The sequence below is a fragment of the Trachinotus anak genome, unplaced genomic scaffold, assembly GCF_046630095.1.
Source record: "Trachinotus anak isolate AG129_WGS33_773 ecotype Australia unplaced genomic scaffold, CSIRO_AGI_Tana_v1 ptg000015l, whole genome shotgun sequence".
NCBI lineage: Eukaryota > Metazoa > Chordata > Actinopteri > Carangiformes > Carangidae > Trachinotus > Trachinotus anak.
Window position 1 is genome coordinate 10,968,135 of NW_027273866.1, and position 16,957 is coordinate 10,985,091.

The 16,957-nt window shown below is 41.1% G+C and overlaps 2 protein-coding genes across 2 annotated transcripts; one reads left to right on the forward strand and one right to left on the reverse strand.

Moving 5' to 3' along the window:
* Positions 1-598: 598 nt before the first annotated feature.
* On the reverse strand, positions 599-8,834 carry hhipl2 (HHIP-like 2). Its single transcript, XM_071497459.1, has 9 exons — positions 8,497-8,834; positions 7,082-7,734; positions 5,832-5,975; positions 4,630-4,961; positions 4,331-4,457; positions 3,055-3,200; positions 2,890-2,971; positions 2,199-2,281; positions 599-1,745 (listed from the first exon to the last, which is right to left on the reverse strand). The coding sequence occupies exons 1-9, from the start codon at positions 8,827-8,829 to the stop codon at positions 1,177-1,179; spliced, it is 2,469 nt and encodes an 822-aa protein (XP_071353560.1). The 5' UTR covers positions 8,830-8,834; the 3' UTR covers positions 599-1,176.
* Positions 8,835-10,577: 1,743 nt separating this feature from the next.
* Positions 10,578-16,790, forward strand: wdr32 (WD repeat domain 32). The gene is made up of 7 exons (XM_071497972.1): positions 10,578-11,252; positions 12,167-12,280; positions 12,514-12,711; positions 13,423-13,625; positions 14,076-14,156; positions 14,251-14,396; positions 15,744-16,790. Exons 1-7 carry the CDS (start codon positions 10,801-10,803, stop codon positions 16,113-16,115), a joined length of 1,566 nt encoding a protein of 521 aa, XP_071354073.1. The 5' UTR covers positions 10,578-10,800; the 3' UTR covers positions 16,116-16,790.
* The last annotated feature ends 167 nt before the right edge of the window (positions 16,791-16,957 follow it).

Consider the following 16,957-nt stretch of genomic DNA (forward strand, 5'->3'; position numbering starts at 1 on the left):
TCATGGTATAGTAAGTTTATATCATGTTACAAATACGGTTTAATATTTATGGTAAGTTATGTCATGTCAGGGTAGGTGGCTTCAGTTTTGAACACAAGATTTGTTTGAAATCTTTGTCGTGACTTGTCTTGTTTAAGTTGTATGTTACCTGTGTTTTTACTATGTCATGACTCATCTCTATCAAACACAGCTATTATCATCTCAGAGTTATGTTGTACCTGTAAAATATGACGTCATAGTGCAGTATGGTATGTTTGTTTTGTCATGTTATGAAAGTAGTAGTTGACTGGAGGGTGTGTGCCCTTCAGTAATCTTTCCTTCATCACCACCAAAACAATGGAGCCACAAATTACAATCTAAGGCTCTTTCCAGGAGTTGTAATAAAATACACCATTCGGGCATCAACAGATTAGCAGCAGAGAAAACGCTGAATAGTGAGATTCACGTAACCTAAGTGTGCACGACTGCGTGTCGCTGTCACATTTACAGCAGTTATTACAAAAACCACAGTCACAGCGGCTTCAGTTATTATCGGTGGTGAGGAGTTTAATTACAGAGAGCTCCTGAGACACACACACACACACACACACACACAGACTCACTTTCCAATGTTTATTTTTAGGACTTGCATGTGTCATAAAATTGTGTTTGCTCCTTATTTTCATTTCAAACCTGGTTGATATGCTCTAAATACAGACCTGACAGTGATTAACTCAGGCCAATCATTTCATGACTGTCAAAAATAAAATGCATAGCAAACAGTGTCATTACATCCATAGTTGCACACAACAGCTGTGTAAAGGAATTAAAGGAAGAGTTCAACATTTTTGGGAAATGCATTTACTTGCTTTCTTGCTGAGAGGTGGAGAGGACTGATAGACTGATACCACTCTCATGTCTGGACATTTTTTCTTATCCAAAAGTAACAAAATTCATCCAGCATCTTAATTAAGATAAAATGTTGATTAATGAGCTTTACAGGTGCTGGTGAGTGGATTCTGCTAATGCTAAGCTAATCGGCTGCTGGCTGTTGCTTCATATTTACAGACCAGACATGACATTGGTAACAATCCTATCATCTCAAACTTTTCCTTTACAATATGACAGTCAACACTGGTTGTTTCACTTACAGAAATATAAAAAAATAATGACTCAGTCATAATAAAAAATCATGATTTAAAGTGCCTTGGCATCTCTTTTTACCTGAAGCTTATTTCTTGTTGTTGTGTTGCTTTTTACATTCAAGCTTGTCTTAGTTTTGTTCATGAAAGACTGATATCCGACCGCAGACTCCTTCATCTTTACGCTGTCTTTCTCGAGTCTGATTTGCTGCTGGGCACGTTTCCTCATCTTCTTCTTTGTGTGGATTGTGTTATCGCTCAGGCTGTTGGAGGTTTTTAAAGCATCCTTATCCGTGTCAGTTTGATTGGCTTTTGCTTTTATTTTATCACTGACAGGCTTTATCACAGCCGCCACCTCTGTCTTTTTCCTGGATTTCTTCTTCATTTTTGCCTTAGCTCCCTTCTTGTTCACATTTTTGTTTTTCCTGCGTTGTTTCAATGTATTTTTCTTCCTCGCTTTCTTCTCAGGTGATTTCCACGTGGGTGCAGCAGTGCTCGTCGTCGTGATGCTGGCTGCAGTCGTCGTAGGTTTCACCTGGCTGCTCGTCGCCGGTGCTTTGGTGGTGAGTTTGAATTTTCTTGGTGGTGGTCTTGTAGGTTTCTCATGTGTGTCCAGCACAGTCACTGAAATGGTACAAATGTCATAAGTACCCATGTTCACTGTTTTACTTGTTCACTTCTGCAGCCACATGTGTTGGATTTTATAAAGCTGCACTGAATATTTTACCCTAAAAACAGGAGTTTGAAATGCTTTCCTCTCTTGCCACTCTTTTAAATATGTTTGATGTAAAATGGGAGACTGATTATATACAGTTTAACAGCATATCAGCATTAAACAGAGAGGGAAAAGCCGGTTCTCCTTGAGACAAGCATACGTAAGAGTCAACAGTGAAAGATGTTTTCTTAAATATTTTCTGCACAACACTTAACAGTGTACTAAGTAGTATACTAGAAACAATTTTCCCTCAGTCAAAGAAAAATGTCCTTTCAAATGGCTTCTTCAACATGTGCACATCACAAAAAAAACACGTTTAGCTATGAGAAGAAGAACTGATGAAAATGCAGAGGTAAACTTACGCTCCCTGGGCACAAATGGAAGCTTTTTGCCCCTCACTTTGACAGCCAACAGCTTCTGCTTACATTTCCCTGGAGGAGCTCTCCTGCAGAAGTTGAAAAGTTAACCTCTCACCACTCATCCCCATTTTTGTGCACAACATGTATCCAAAATTAAAAGGTTATTGATCCTCAACCCTTTTGTTAACTGTCTAAAATCTGGTCTCAATCATTCAAGCAAGCAAGCAATCATACACAAAACTAGATGTTGAATTTTTTGTCTGTGATAACTTGTTTATTGGACTCAACCTCGGGTGCATTTTGTTCATTTAAATCTGGTGGTGAAAATGCTGTGGAGTCTTTAGCACTTGAACATGTGTCTTGCCTCACAAATGACTGAAAAGGTAAAGCTCAACTTTTCTTTCAACCTGCTATAAAATGAAAAACAGCTGTTGCAGTAATATGTGGATCCTAAAATGTATTTCACAGATAGAATCAGGAAGCTTAAAGCTTTTAAACAATGTCTCATTTGTCAGGGTTGTATGAAGATTAAGTCCAGGACAGTTCTACCAAGGCCAAAACATCCCACAGATGGGAATGAAATTAATAAATTATCCTTCATAGATTTAAGTCAAAATATGGTAGATATTTATGCAGATTTTTCCAAAAAGGTAAGGAATATGATCATTATGATACACTGATACTGATACTCTACCTGGAGGGATCCATAAATTTGAAAACGGTTCCATAAGGAGACGAAGCACTGGGGTACGAAGTGGCCAGAAAATACATCTCCCCTAAAAAACAGAAAAAGCTTGTCAGTACTGTTACGCTGGTGAAATCCAGTTCCAAAGGCCGCGAGAGACTGAAGACATGTTACCTGCTTCATCTTCAGCAAACGAGATGATGAACTTGTGGTGATGATTGATGAGTCCAGGAAAAGAGCACGTTTTCGTATCACCCATACACACACTCCTTTCTTTCCAAGTTCCTGTTGTCTTATCTTCCTCTAATGCCATGATTCGACTGCAGAATTGACGAAGATCACTTATATTGTTACAACCAAGCAATATGGGTTTGTCACATTTAGGGCCTGAATCAACAGTTCATCCCTGCAAAGCCACTGAAAAAGTATATAGACCATTATTGGAAACTAGAAGTCACCAAGACTAAGAAACCAGTACTTTTACTATTTACTAGGATAAACTCAGGCTTCTATTGCTTCAGTTTGATTGAAGTACAGCTCATCCCCATCACTTCAAATACTGCTCTCATGTCTTTTGCTAAATATGAAGCACATTCCACAGTTAGCTTAGCTTAGCATACAGACTTAAAACAGGGGTAAAGAGCAATACATAGTGGTTTTATGAGGAGCTTTGTGTCTTTTGATTTAAACAAGCAACCAGTGGAGACTCCAGGACGTCACTGCTGCCGACCAAGAAATAGTCCAGCACCTGTTTCCAGTCTTTATACTATGCTAAACTAACTGTCTCTTCATCTTTACTGGACAGACATTTGAGTGGTATCAGTCTTCTTATCTAGGTCTTGTCAAGAAAGTGAATGAGCATATATCCAAAACTGTCTGACTATTCCTTTAATAAAGAGACATTATCAACCTGATGCTCTACAATGATACTGTTTCTTTAAGAAATTCAAATTATTTTTTGTTCCCTTTCTGTAAAACTATGGCAGTACATAACAAGGGGTCAAAAAAACCAAAAAGTTGTTATGTATACTGCAAGTGTTCTTTGTGTTTTGGCCCCTTTAGACTTTTTTCCCATCACCATTCACCTTGGAAGTAGGTGGAGTCATGCCAGAAACATCCACTCTACAGTACATAACAAGACTGGAGTCAAATACTTTCATCAGGACAAATTAGATAATGGCAGGTACAACAGCTCATGCTATTCTTTCCTCAAATTGTTTTAAGTCATTGTCAAACATCGTGACTCTTAACTCTCAAGTTAAGGGAGCATAAAACGCTAAGTTAAGCCTCAAGTTAATTCAAGTTGGCACATTATTGAGAATGAACTGATTTAAAATTGGAAACACAACAGCTGAAAAAACAAGTTTGCTTTTTCACTGCTGAAAAGCTGACCAAAAATCATTTCCAACAGTTGGAGTAAACTACTTGGCTCAGATGAGCAGAATCTTACCCACTCATGAAGTCTCCAAAAATGTACAAGCCGTTCAGATTGGGTGATTCACATCCTCTGTACACATATCCCCCAGTCACAGATTTCCCGACATGATGGCTATATGCAAATATAGGCAGGATGTCATCTGTTGTGCCAGAGAAAGATAAACTGTTTTTAACTCAAATCTGGAGCATCCAAAATAGACTGAGAAAGGAACATTATGGCAGAAATAACAGGTGGTGAAAGTATCAATGAGAGAGAAAATAGCTTTTGATTTTTATGATCAGGGAAGTTTCACATGAAGAGAAAATACTCACTCAAGGAGGAGTTGTGGCACAGTTTCATATCATAGCACTCGAAACCCTCTTTGGCCCTCCATCCGTAGTTTCCTCCCTTCACAATAATATCGATCTCCTCATAGCGGTTTTGACCAACATCTCCACAGAATATCCGGCCCCTGCCGTAGCGGCTGACGGGGTCTCCACGGTCCACGGAGCATCGCCACATGTTTCTGACCCCATATGCATACACCTCTGGTCGAGCATCTGGGTCACCGAGGAATGGGTTACTGGGGGGGATCCTGTACTGCCTCCCACTGGTGTCACTTCCATCCACATCAATGCGGAGGACTTTTCCCAACAGAGCACTCCTGGGTAGGAAAGAACAGCATTTCGTGACTCCCTGTCAGGGGCACGGTTCTATGTGGAAAGACTGCGGAGCAGTTCAACTAACAGAAAAAACTGAAGCACTGATTTGATGGAAAAAAAGGCCTATTGAGTTAGCTGTAACATATGAACACCACCCTTAAATATTGTGAATGAAAGTGCATGATAATTAGATGGCAAGTAAGCAGAAAGGTCTACATGTTGTGTGGATGTTTGTGTGGATAATTGGTTGAAACAGGAAGCAAATGTAATAAATATTTAGCTGAAAGTAATGAATAAATGGTCTGAACTAGATAAAAGAAGCAGATAAATACTTAAAATAGCTCAAAAGTCATGGGAAACAATGTAAGAGGTTTAAAGTAGATAAAATGTAAAAAAAATAGTGCCTTAAAGTAATGTTTAAATGGTTGAATAACTTATCTAAAAGCAGTAGATAAAAGGTTGGAATAGTTAGTAATATACATACATATAGTAAGAATATTCCTAAGGGAATGGATACATGCTTGAAATTGCAAAAATAATGGATAAATGGTAAAAATAGTTGGCTAAAAGTAATGGGAAACTATTTCAACTGTTTACGGATTATATTAAAGGATAAAATTGTTGTTAATTGTTGAAATGGTTAACAACAATTGATAATGAGTTAACTAAAAGTAATGGATAAATGGTTGAAATTATTAGCTATAAGTAATGTATGAAGGATGTCCAGCTTCTGCTACTCTGGTACTGGTACGAATGTAAATTTGGCCTTACCACTGACAATTAAATTGCATGAAAAAATTCATTGTACTTCAGACAACCACTGTTGTAGTGGAACATCTCTCTGCTTCGGTTCTCCCTCTGAGGCACCTTACTTGTTTTGTGCGTTGCCAAACTTCCCAAATGGATCTCCGGCTTTCCCACCATCTCCAGTAAAAATGTACAAATATCCATCGAGGCCAAAGAGCAGCTGGCCTCCGTTGTGGTTCGCAGCTGGCTCCTCGATCTCTAAAATGACCCTGGATGTAAAAAGGATGCAGTTCAGTTCATTCACAGCTACTACGGGTGAAATTCTTGTTTTCAGACAAAAACATGTGGTTGTCATGATTCTTGAGTATGCTCTCAGACAAGCTTTGATCCATCCTTTTTATCTTCAACACTGACACTTTGGTGTTTGTCACTCATTCCTTGTGCAGTAATTATTTGTCTTACGGAGGGATGTGATAACAGAGAAGACCTGGGGGGCTAAGAGTCAGATATGTGGCCATGCTGATAGTTTTGGGGGAGGGTTTTGGCATAACTGAAGATATCTGTCACCACACCAAAACAATGGAGGTGAATGCTTGTAGGAAATATTATTATTCATCTTCCGGCAGAGAATTAGTTGTTCAGACTGACACCACTCCCATGTCTGTCTGTTAACTAGGCTCTACAGACAGCAGCTGTTGGGGGTTTTTTTCCGTTATGCTTTGTACCAGTGAAACAACAGAGATATAATGTCTTAATTGGTGAGCTTTAGAGGGGGCAGTAAGAGTATTTTATTACCTTTGGAAAGAGTTGGATGGCTGTTTAACCTAGTTTCCAGTATTTATGCTAAGCTAAGCTAACCAAGCCCGGCAGTAGCTTTGTGTTCACTGTGAAGACATGAGAACAGTATTGATCCTCTCACGATAAAAAGGCTTTTTTCCTCAAATGTCAAAGTATTCCTTCAATTTTAGTAGATTTAACCTTATCTTATAACAAACATTATATGAATAAATGTTCCGGCGTTAAACTGCATCTGTGGATCTTGGAGGGGCTATAACAAAGTCATTGACTGTATCTATAGATTAATTCATCTTTTTTTCACATGTGTTTTCTCCTTTTTTCATTGAACAATTTTAATAGTGCAAAGTTGAGTTTAACTCTTTACTGAGAAAAAAGAAAATTAAATCAGGGCTCCTGGAAGATTGGGCCAACCCTTAAATATGATTTACTGAATTATACTCAGAACATGTTTAGGCAAACTTTGGTTCAATTAGAGCCCAGGGGGTGGATGATGATATAGTCCTATATTTCTGTCAAAGGTAGGTGCAGTTGTTGCAGAGCTATAAAAAGAGCAAAAGGAAACCTTCCATCTGCGTACCTCTCCGAATGAGGATCAGCCATGTTCATATCGTAATCAGACACCTTCATCTCACTGATTCTGACTTTCTCCAACTTTCTGTTGACCTGGATCGAGTAGTAGATGAAGAAGCGTCCATTGTCGCGGTACTTGGGGTGGAACGCCATGCCAAGGAAACCCCTCTCATCTCCCAGCCAGGGTGTGGACAGCACCTCCCCACTCATGTCCAGGAAAGGCTGCTCCACTCGACTGCCGTCACGCAGGTAAACCCACACAAATCCCAACTGTTCTGCGATGAACATCCGGTGTGTGTCATCACCGCTGTGCAACATCAGGACAGGGTTCCTCAGATTGTTGGCCACCTCAGTGAGGCACAGCTGGAGACAACCTCTGGGGTCTTCCACCACCCGCCCCAGGTTGCTGTTGAGGTCAGGGCTCTTCAAAACGTTGGGGTAACAGTAGTCCTGGTCAGATAGGTCGACCAGGCTGCAGAACGTGGACACATCCCGCTCAGAGGTGTCCCGCAGCAGCTGGTTCTCAGTTAAATATTTAACCACATGGCGACATTTGCCATGAAACTCGGAACAGTAGCCAAAGCATAGGCCAGGTAGCTCTCTAACAGGTGTGTATGGGTCCTCAGCGTCATAAAGGTGGGCGGCATAAGGAGAGCACTCCTGGATGAGATAAAGACGAAACACTACAGTGTACTGATTATCACAGAGACATGTGGGACAGGAAGTGAAAATTAAGGGGACACTTTAGCTGATCTGAGTGGGGTTTTCAGAAAAGGGCATTTCAGCAGTCCCACAACCCCTGCACTCCTCTAGAGACATTTCATAGCCATCGTAATATAAATCTAATTTTCTGTGGCTAAGACATTGCACACCTTACCTTTGATTGCCTGCAGACATTTAATCTTATTCCAGTGATAGAATCATTCTTAACACTCTAGATAATCTATAGGAATCAAAATACTCCACTTGTTCTGAACTGAGTTCACTTCAGCTGTTTGGATTACATTCAACAAATGAAAGGGAGAACTGTAAATGTTAATTCAATTACAACAAATCAACAGTTGCTTAATACCTAGACTTTGATCCCTTTACAAATGTAGATCCAACATAAATTGATGATGGCTCTGCTTATAAAACTGAAATCAATTAAAAAGTTGATAGATAGTTGTGGGCTGTGATGTCCAAATAGGCAGTTTAGACTATGCTGTGTGATGTTTAGTTACAAACATAGATCTACTGTACCTGACAAGGTTTCTGCAGAGGTGAAGAGGCAGCAGTAAACCTCAACAGTAATTTATCATCGCCCTGAGAAATGTTTTATTTTGTAAAATAACTTTGTGCCAGAAAATTTTACCCATTCATCACAATTGCATCCTCAAAAGCACACAACCTAACTTTTTTTTTTTTTAAACATATATTTACCTGGCACATGATTTCCTTCAACATATCTGCACAGAGCTCATAACCAGCCACTTCCAACTGGTCAACAATGTTCCAGTATCTCTCCGCGATCATGTTGTCTGTTTTCTGATCACAGCAGCCAAACTGCTCGTACTGCGCGCAGAACTCCAGGTGCCAAGGGGGTTTGAAGGGTGGCTCGAAGTCCAGGCACTGAGGATGAGCTGATGCTGGCTGGACCGGGACGAGCAACATCACTGACATGATCAGGACAAAGCCGGGAGAGCTCGGAGCCTCTTTGGATGAGCTCGGTCCTGCTCCGCTTGGATGGAGCGCAGCATCTCGCGTACTCGTCATTTTTTGCCGTGTGCCCCCGAAAGAGTTGAGCTGTTTGCTTTGTAATCATCCTTTAAGTACGAGCCAGCGTGAATGCATGTGTTACGCCTGCGCAAAACTGTGAGGATGGACGTGTCCCCCCTCCTCTCAGGTTAATTGGTCGCAATTAAAACAAACCCGTTAAGTAATGAAGCTGGTTGGATTAATGCCTTGTTCTCTTCAGCAACGCACCAAAGTTGGCAGAGCAGTATGCACAATTACACACACACACACAAACAGGGCACAGTGTGGAGACATGCAAACATCAATAGGCAAACACAACACAAACTGTAATTTCCTCTCACATTCATGTGAAAGGCCTGCGGGCAGCTCGCTTAAATTAGCCTATAAGAAATGTGTGATCTAGGAGGATCCAAGAAAGATCATACATTTAATTTCAACTGCTGATTAATGTAGTCAGACTATGTAGAACATAGTCTAAACAATAACCACACTAATTATAAATATGATGTTTCCTTAATAAAATAGTTCCATTGTTCTTTTTCCCAAGATGCAAGGCAGCGTGGGACCCTGTAATTTCAGGGGTCATACAAGCACCAGCTTTTTTTTTTTTTTTTTTTTAACAGGTTTATTTAATTTAAAGCTTTTTGGGAAATGTGCACCTCTAAAGACAATATATAACTGAATTAAATGAAAGAATGTCCCTGTTTCCCTGTTGTGCCTATTTGTTGGATATTCCTTTATTTATTTAAAGTCATTTTTTCAAGTTTATTTTAATCTCACAAAGCAAACCTCCTGCCAGACAGCCTTCCACCAAAGTAAAAATGTACAAATTGCAGAGTGGAAGAAATATGGATGTGAATAGCAGCCTCGTAGCAGATCAATGTGGTCGTGCCTGAATGTTAATGTTTTATTTCAGAAATGTATTCTTATGTTTATGATCTCAGGAAGTGGCCTGCATTTCAGAAGAGCTGACCCAGAGAGCTTTAAAACACTGGGAAACCGGAACAACAGTGCAGGGTTAATGAAAACCTATAATCCAAAAGCACAACAGATGCTGAACAGAATGAATTATAAAAATATCAAATAGATAAATAATTACATGAATAAGTACAAATTATGTGAGAATCTAATCCATGATATTCCTGAATTGGAGGGTATTTTTCAAGTTTTATTTTTTTTGTTCCTTTAAATTGTAAAATTGTAAAAAAAAATAATAATAATAAATAAATAAAAATTATAGAAAGTTTGTAATTCAAGAGACACAATAACTTTTTTGCAAATAACGGACCTGAATGTTGTTAGAATCAACACCCATAATAAGGCTGCACTTCCTCAGGTAGAGGCCAACACATTACATTACATTATTTATTGTGGATGTTATGAGAACACGCAGATGAACTTGCAGCATTTTTCCAGCAGATGGCAGCAACCAAACTGCGAATGCCTCCGAACATGGACGAGGAAGCGGAACTTCGTCATTTCTTTTTATTTCGCATTTGTTTTGGTGAAGAGAAAACAGTCAAGGTAGCTAAAATTAAAAGAGATTAAACTTCCGCCGGGACACTTCAGCTTAAACATTTATTTATGAAAGATGATTCGCGGATACTTGGTTTAATTCGCAACAGATACAAAAAGAGGCGATTAAAATTAACCAAACAATGATTTCATGTTTCAATCTCATCTGAGACGTACACGTACTACTTTTTTTTGTAAAAGTTTATTTTGAAGGCGAAATCTTTATTCTTCCGGTCGCATATTAGCTAACCGTGTTAAACTTGACGCGCGGCGGTCAGGCGCTGCCAAGTCTGGTATCAAAATATAATTTGTGAAACGTAACCTATGCAGCTTAAATCCACCGCCATGGCGCCTTAAAGGACTGGAGGAAGACACGGTTTCATGCTCGGTAGGTGACCGGAGTCAGTCGACTTTTCGCCGTTGAGCCGAGACGCTGCGCCCCGAAACACAGGCGACTGTGTGGACGCTGCCACAATGAGCTCGGAGCACCAGAGCACCAGCGAGGACGCCGACGAGTCGCAGGACAGGCCCAACGACAAAGAAGGAGACCCCGACATCGACGACTCGGAGGAGGAAGATGACATCGGTCGGGGAGGTGCGACCTCGCTGCCCGGGAGCGGCGGAGACCGAGCGGAGCGCAGCGCAAGCTCCCCGGCGTCGGAGGAGCGGGAGCCCCGCAGCCAGAAGACCGCCGCGCCGCAGACAGGGAGCGGCGGGGGCTCCGACACCCACAGCGGCAGGGGGAATAGCCTGTTTTCCTGGCTGCAGAGCAGGACTATTAGACGAGGGGTGTTTGTAGACCCAGCCAGGGATAACTTCAGGACAATGACCAGTTTGTACTGCTCGATGAATCCGGCTGTGGAGTCTGTCAACCTGAGCAGTCAGACCCACGGTGCGGTGTTCAACCTGGAGTACTCCCCGGACGGGTAAGACCAACATTTTGGCGTGTATTTTAGGCCTTCCACCCGGAGTTCATGTTCACAGGGTTTCAGCTTTCCTGGAAAATGTTTTAAATGTGAAACAGTGCATTGAAAGGGCTTGGAAACAATGGATAAGTGCTTCAATTTCCTCATCAAATTCATCCTCATAATGCTTCATCTCACTTGTGACAAGTTAACAATCTAACCAAAACATGACCATTTAGAGTTCCTGAATTTCTCTAAACAAAACCTCAAAAGTCTTGCAAAAGCCCCTCACAGCAAGCACAGCTAATGAGCACACCCAGGGTGTAAGCCTCAGTGGCCAGACAGCAGATGTAGGAAATAAATCCTGCAGCCAAACCAGGTCAAGCTGTGTCCAGTCTGGGTCAAATGCTGTTTGTGGGCTCATGTGACTGCAGGATGAAACACCTTCATGTGCAGTGTATGCAAGACTTTCCAGGAAACTGCACCTTTGCTGGGTAAAAATAAAACATCCTGAACCTGCTCACTGTCAGAACTCGACATATTTGAGCTTAGCATCTCATGGCACAATATTAATAATCTTATTATCATAGTTGCTTTTGCATCACAGTCAGGGATGTAGTGGTGTGTCGTTAAGTGAAATCCAGGTTATTCCGTTTTTGCTTTTTGAGTTTTCATAAATTTTCTTCTTTTTTTTTTTTGCAGGTCAGTTCCTTATCTTGGGGATTGTTTTATGGTCTGATAAGCAGGGTGTCATTATATGAAATTATCTTTTCATTTAACTCCGCATCATTGATCTGAATTGAAACGGTGTCTTAAATCCAAGAACGGTGTCCAGTCTGTCCAAAATCTCTTCTGTTCAGTGGTCAAAAAGATCAACTCTCTCCTCCTCTTGTATGTTATTGAGTGTATTGGATTTGTGTGTCTGCTCTGCTTAGGTCTGTGCTGACTGTGGCCTGCGAGCAGACTGAAGTCCTGCTCTTTGATCCCATCTCATCCAGACACATCAAAACCCTGACGGAGGCCCACGAGGACTGTGTCAACAACATAAGGTGCACTTCTATGATCTGAAATCATTACGAAGAAAGCATGCAACATCCTGCTTCTCTCGCAGTTAAATGCACAAGGGATGGGACCCAGAGAGTTGCAGTTCATAGTAGTGAAAGAAAAAGATTCATGACAATAACACGATCCTGTCAGATTCATTCAAGAGAGTCATCCACGCAGATTCATGTCCGCTGAGAGTCTGAAATAAAACATCTGTGTGACTGTCTGTGCCCCGCAGGTTTCTGGACAATCGTTTGTTTGCCACCTGCTCTGATGACACCACAATTGCATTATGGGATCTCCGCAAGCTGAATTCAAAGGTCTGCTCCTTGCACGGCCACGCCAGCTGGGTGAAAAACATCGAGTACGACACCAACACTCGTCTCCTCGTCACGTCTGGCTTCGACGGCAACGTCATCACATGGGACACTAACAGGTTGGTCATCATTCAGGGGAAGTGCACTGTAAGTTTTAAAGTAAATATGAGGACTATGAAGATTTTAAAGGTGAGTGTTGTGATTATTTGCATCTTTTTTGAGAACAGACAAATGCTTTAAAACTTTTCTAAACACACACTGTTGACATTATGTTGATTTTGTTCATCATCATAAAATCACTGACTAGCATAAGAGCTTTCAGTTAATTTTCTGTCAATCCACTGGTTATCTTGTTTTTTTAATTTGCCAACACCAGTTAATACAGAAAAATAAATGTTTGTCTCATATATTTGTGGCAAAATCCCATCAGTTGTACCACCTGGAAAATGGTCTGCTCTGGTGGTTACGTCATGCTGCACCAGCAGCTGCACATAAAACTCCAACCAATACATCACTGATATTTTAACAGGCTCTTTCTTCAGCTCCATCACATAAAAACTGTACCTTAACAGCTTTTAAGGTGGATAAATGGGATTTTGGGCCGTTATTCAACCCTGAAAACCCATTTTTAATCCCTGAAGAAACGGCTCAGTGCGGATGATTCTAACGTTTCTGTAGTTTGTGTCAAATCTTTTCGCAATGGATCATTTGTCTTGGTCCAAACCTGCGACTTTCTGCATTATGCCCCTTGGTGATCAAACGTTTCCAACCAAAATTACATCAGATAATGTAAGAAGATTAACCCTCCTCTGCTTGTGTTTCCGCTGCAGGTTTACGGAGGATGGCTGCCCGCACAAAAAGTTCTTCCACACCCGCTACCTGATGAGGATGCGTCTGACGCCCGACTGTTCCAAGATGCTCATCTCCACTTCCTCAGGGTACCTGCTCATCCTCCACGACCTGGACCTCACCCAGTCCCTGGAGGTGGGCAGCTACCGCATGCTGCGAGCGCGACGGACCCCCCTCAGCTCAGGTCAGATCCCAGTCTCTGTTTGCCTTCTGCCCATGTGTCACTCCTTCTCTGTTACTGAAAAGTTCCCATATATTTTGTGGATTCCCTTTAATGTCTATATCATCTTTTTGGTTTAATTTTTTCCACTTTTTACCGTTCTTAGTGAGTGATTCATTTTATCAAGCTTATACCACGTTAGTGCCAGTACAAGTGACTAATTAGTCAATTAGTTGATTAAGAAATAATTAATCAGGTGTGTTCAGGGTGGCGTAATTGTTTTTAGTCTTTATATCAGGAAATATAGAAAATATGTGCTGATCATAGTTTGATAAGTAAAGAATTGATCTCCTCCATCTCATATGATTTGGGTTTTTAGCTGTGGTTCAGATGAAGTTGGTTGTTTTAAGGCATCACCTTGGTCTGTTTCCAGTTTAAATAAAAATGAGTTTTGACCCTGCTGGGATTCTACAGATGGTGGCACATCAGCATCCAGATCAGCTGGAACTCCTCGCCAGGGAAATGACTCCAGCAAGATCCACCCTCACAGAGAAGGTCAGAAACTCGTGGTATAAAGCTGAATAAGTATTGAGGTCCATAAAAGACCATAAAAATGATCAATAACCTTTTTTTTTTTTTCTTCCTGCAGGTCTTTCTCCCCGGAACAGTCTGGAGGTTCTGACTCCAGAGATCCCTGGAGAGAGGGACCGAGGGAACTGCATCACCTCCCTGCAGCTCCATCCAAAAGGCTGGGCCACGCTCATCCGCTGCTCCAGCAACATGGACGACCAGGAGGTGAGAGGCATTCAGCTGCACATTCCTCTGTTACCTCAGAGCTGTTTTGATAACATGATCCTCAGTGTTGTCTCCTAAATCACCTCACTGCATGTCTCTTCATTTTTTTAAAGATCTGAAAGCAAGAGATTTTTCATACATCTAGATAGAGCATGTAATTTATGACCTCTGTTGACCTCTGTTGATGTACTATAGGAACTACATCACCATTGTCACCTGCAACCCAACGGCACAATGCACCGAAAAATCTGTTTATTCAACATGAAACACTCGCCCTCAGTGCAGCTGAGCAGTGAAGGTTGTAGTTTGTCGGTCTCCAGTAACTGACATAAAAGATAAACTGCTGTTTTAATTTGGGTAGCAGTAATAAAGTAGCTACCTCGATGGTGAATAATAGGTAGCTGTGACATATTTTGATTATTAGTGACAATTGTCTTCCTTTTCCTGGCTTTCAGTTCAGATAGAAAACAAGACTTTTTTAGAGACCTTACTTTGAAAAACATGAACTGGTTATTTAAAAAAGTGAAAAGAAATGAAAGGTCTCACATAATGTTTTTGATTTATTCATTTTTTTAGCTTTATTTTGAAATATGTATAAATAGAAATGCATATAAAAATAGAAAAAGCAAACAAAAACAACCAACAGAATTTAACTTTAACAAACAGACAAGTACCACCTGTCCAAAAAGAACACCCCCCTCTCTAATGTTTAATGCTGTTAAAATAGAAGCAGCTCTACATGACCTTTGCTCAAATAAAATAGTCTCAAAAGGGCAAAATTTTATTTTAAATCTGAAATTATCTGATGAAAAAAAAAAGTACACAAAAGCACACAAGATAGAAATCAGATCAGACATTCAATACTAGCTTTCAGTGTTTGACAGTTTTCAGTACTAGGACACTCATTTCCTGCCCTACTCCCTCAAAGATCAGATTCAGAAATTAATTCAACTTTTTCTAGACAACGTCGTCCTTATCAGGATTTTCATTGTCAAAATGTCAGTTATCTGTAAAAGTTTTGTGCTGGATTGAACCTTATAACACCGTGTCCCTCTCTGAACTTATGTCTGAATTCAGTTTAAAATAACATCACTAGGAACAAAATGTGTTAAACCATTTTAAACACAGTTTATTTGCTGTTTGCCCTCAGTTCAGTCGCACCGGTGATTACCTGACTTGTTGTTCTCATCACAAGCAAAAGCCCACTGATGGCTGGGTGGTGTCACTGTGGTTCCTGGACTAACGTCAAGTGTCTTTCCAGTGATGACACCATCGTGATTGATATTTTCAGAAGCTGATGTGACACTGACTACATTTCTCTCTCTCTCTCTCTCTCCCTCTCCCCAGTGGACGTGTGTGTATGAGTTCCAGGAGGGAGCGCCCACTCGCCCACTTGTCTCCCCCCGCTGCTCTCTCCGCCTCACCCACTACATCGAGGAGGCCAATGTGGGGCGGGGCTACATCAAGGAGTTGTGTTTCAGCCCGGACGGACGGCTCATCTGCTCACCGTATGGCTACGGCGTCCGCCTGCTGGCCTTCGACGAGCGCTGCGGCGAGCTGGCCGACTGCCTGCCCGTCCAGACCAGCTGCCTCAGGGAGATCCGCTCCATCTACTCGCACAGCGACGTGGTGCTCACCACCAAGTTCTCCCCGACACACTGCCAGCTGGCCTCAGGCTGCCTCAGCGGACGTGTGGCCCTTTACCAGCCCAAGTTTTAGCATCCGGTGAACGGTGCAGTGCAGACCTGGGTAGAGAAGTACTGATCAGGATTCCTGCATAGACCTGGAAAGTCTGGAAAGAGATTGAAGGAGCATTTAGTGTTTTCCAGGTTTGATAACTTTGATAGTTGCACAAAAAAAACATGAAAATATTGCACTGCCTCAATATATTGTTTGTACAACTAAATATTTTCTATGATTTTAGACCCTTGTCATCTAATATATTCAGATATTTGTTGTGCAAAACTAGTATTTATCCACAGAGTGATATGAACTCTTTAGTATAAATTGTATCAAAACCATCAGAGAAACCATTTTTAAATAATACTCCAAAAATGTAGGAACCCCAAATAACATTTCCCAGCATTTGTTTTAAAGTGCTCAGTGGACCAGATGGGTGGGATTTATGCATGCAGATAATTCAAATAGTCTGTCACATGGTTTAAACATCAGTATTCTTAGAAGCTTAAGTTGACTTTAAAATACTTATTTAAATATTGATATTTTTCAGAACCTTCAGCCAGACTATATGTGATGAAAACCCCACCCATCTGGCACCTGATAGGGATAAAGTAAACTGAAAATAACAGTATTTAAGCACTTCTAGACCCAGGTCTGCAGCTGTGAAGCAGACTGAGTTTGTTTGAAGAAAAAAAGAAAATGAAAGAAAGAAAAGACTTGAGCTGTAGCCCCCTGACAAGGCTGCAGCAGCGGATGGAAACATTCAGCCTGTCTGACCCTAAACACACAAAAAAAGACTGAGGCAACAAAACAAAAAGGGACAGTTGGGCTTTGCAAACTACACTTACATCCAGACTGAAGAGAGACTTCGAAGCTCTTTG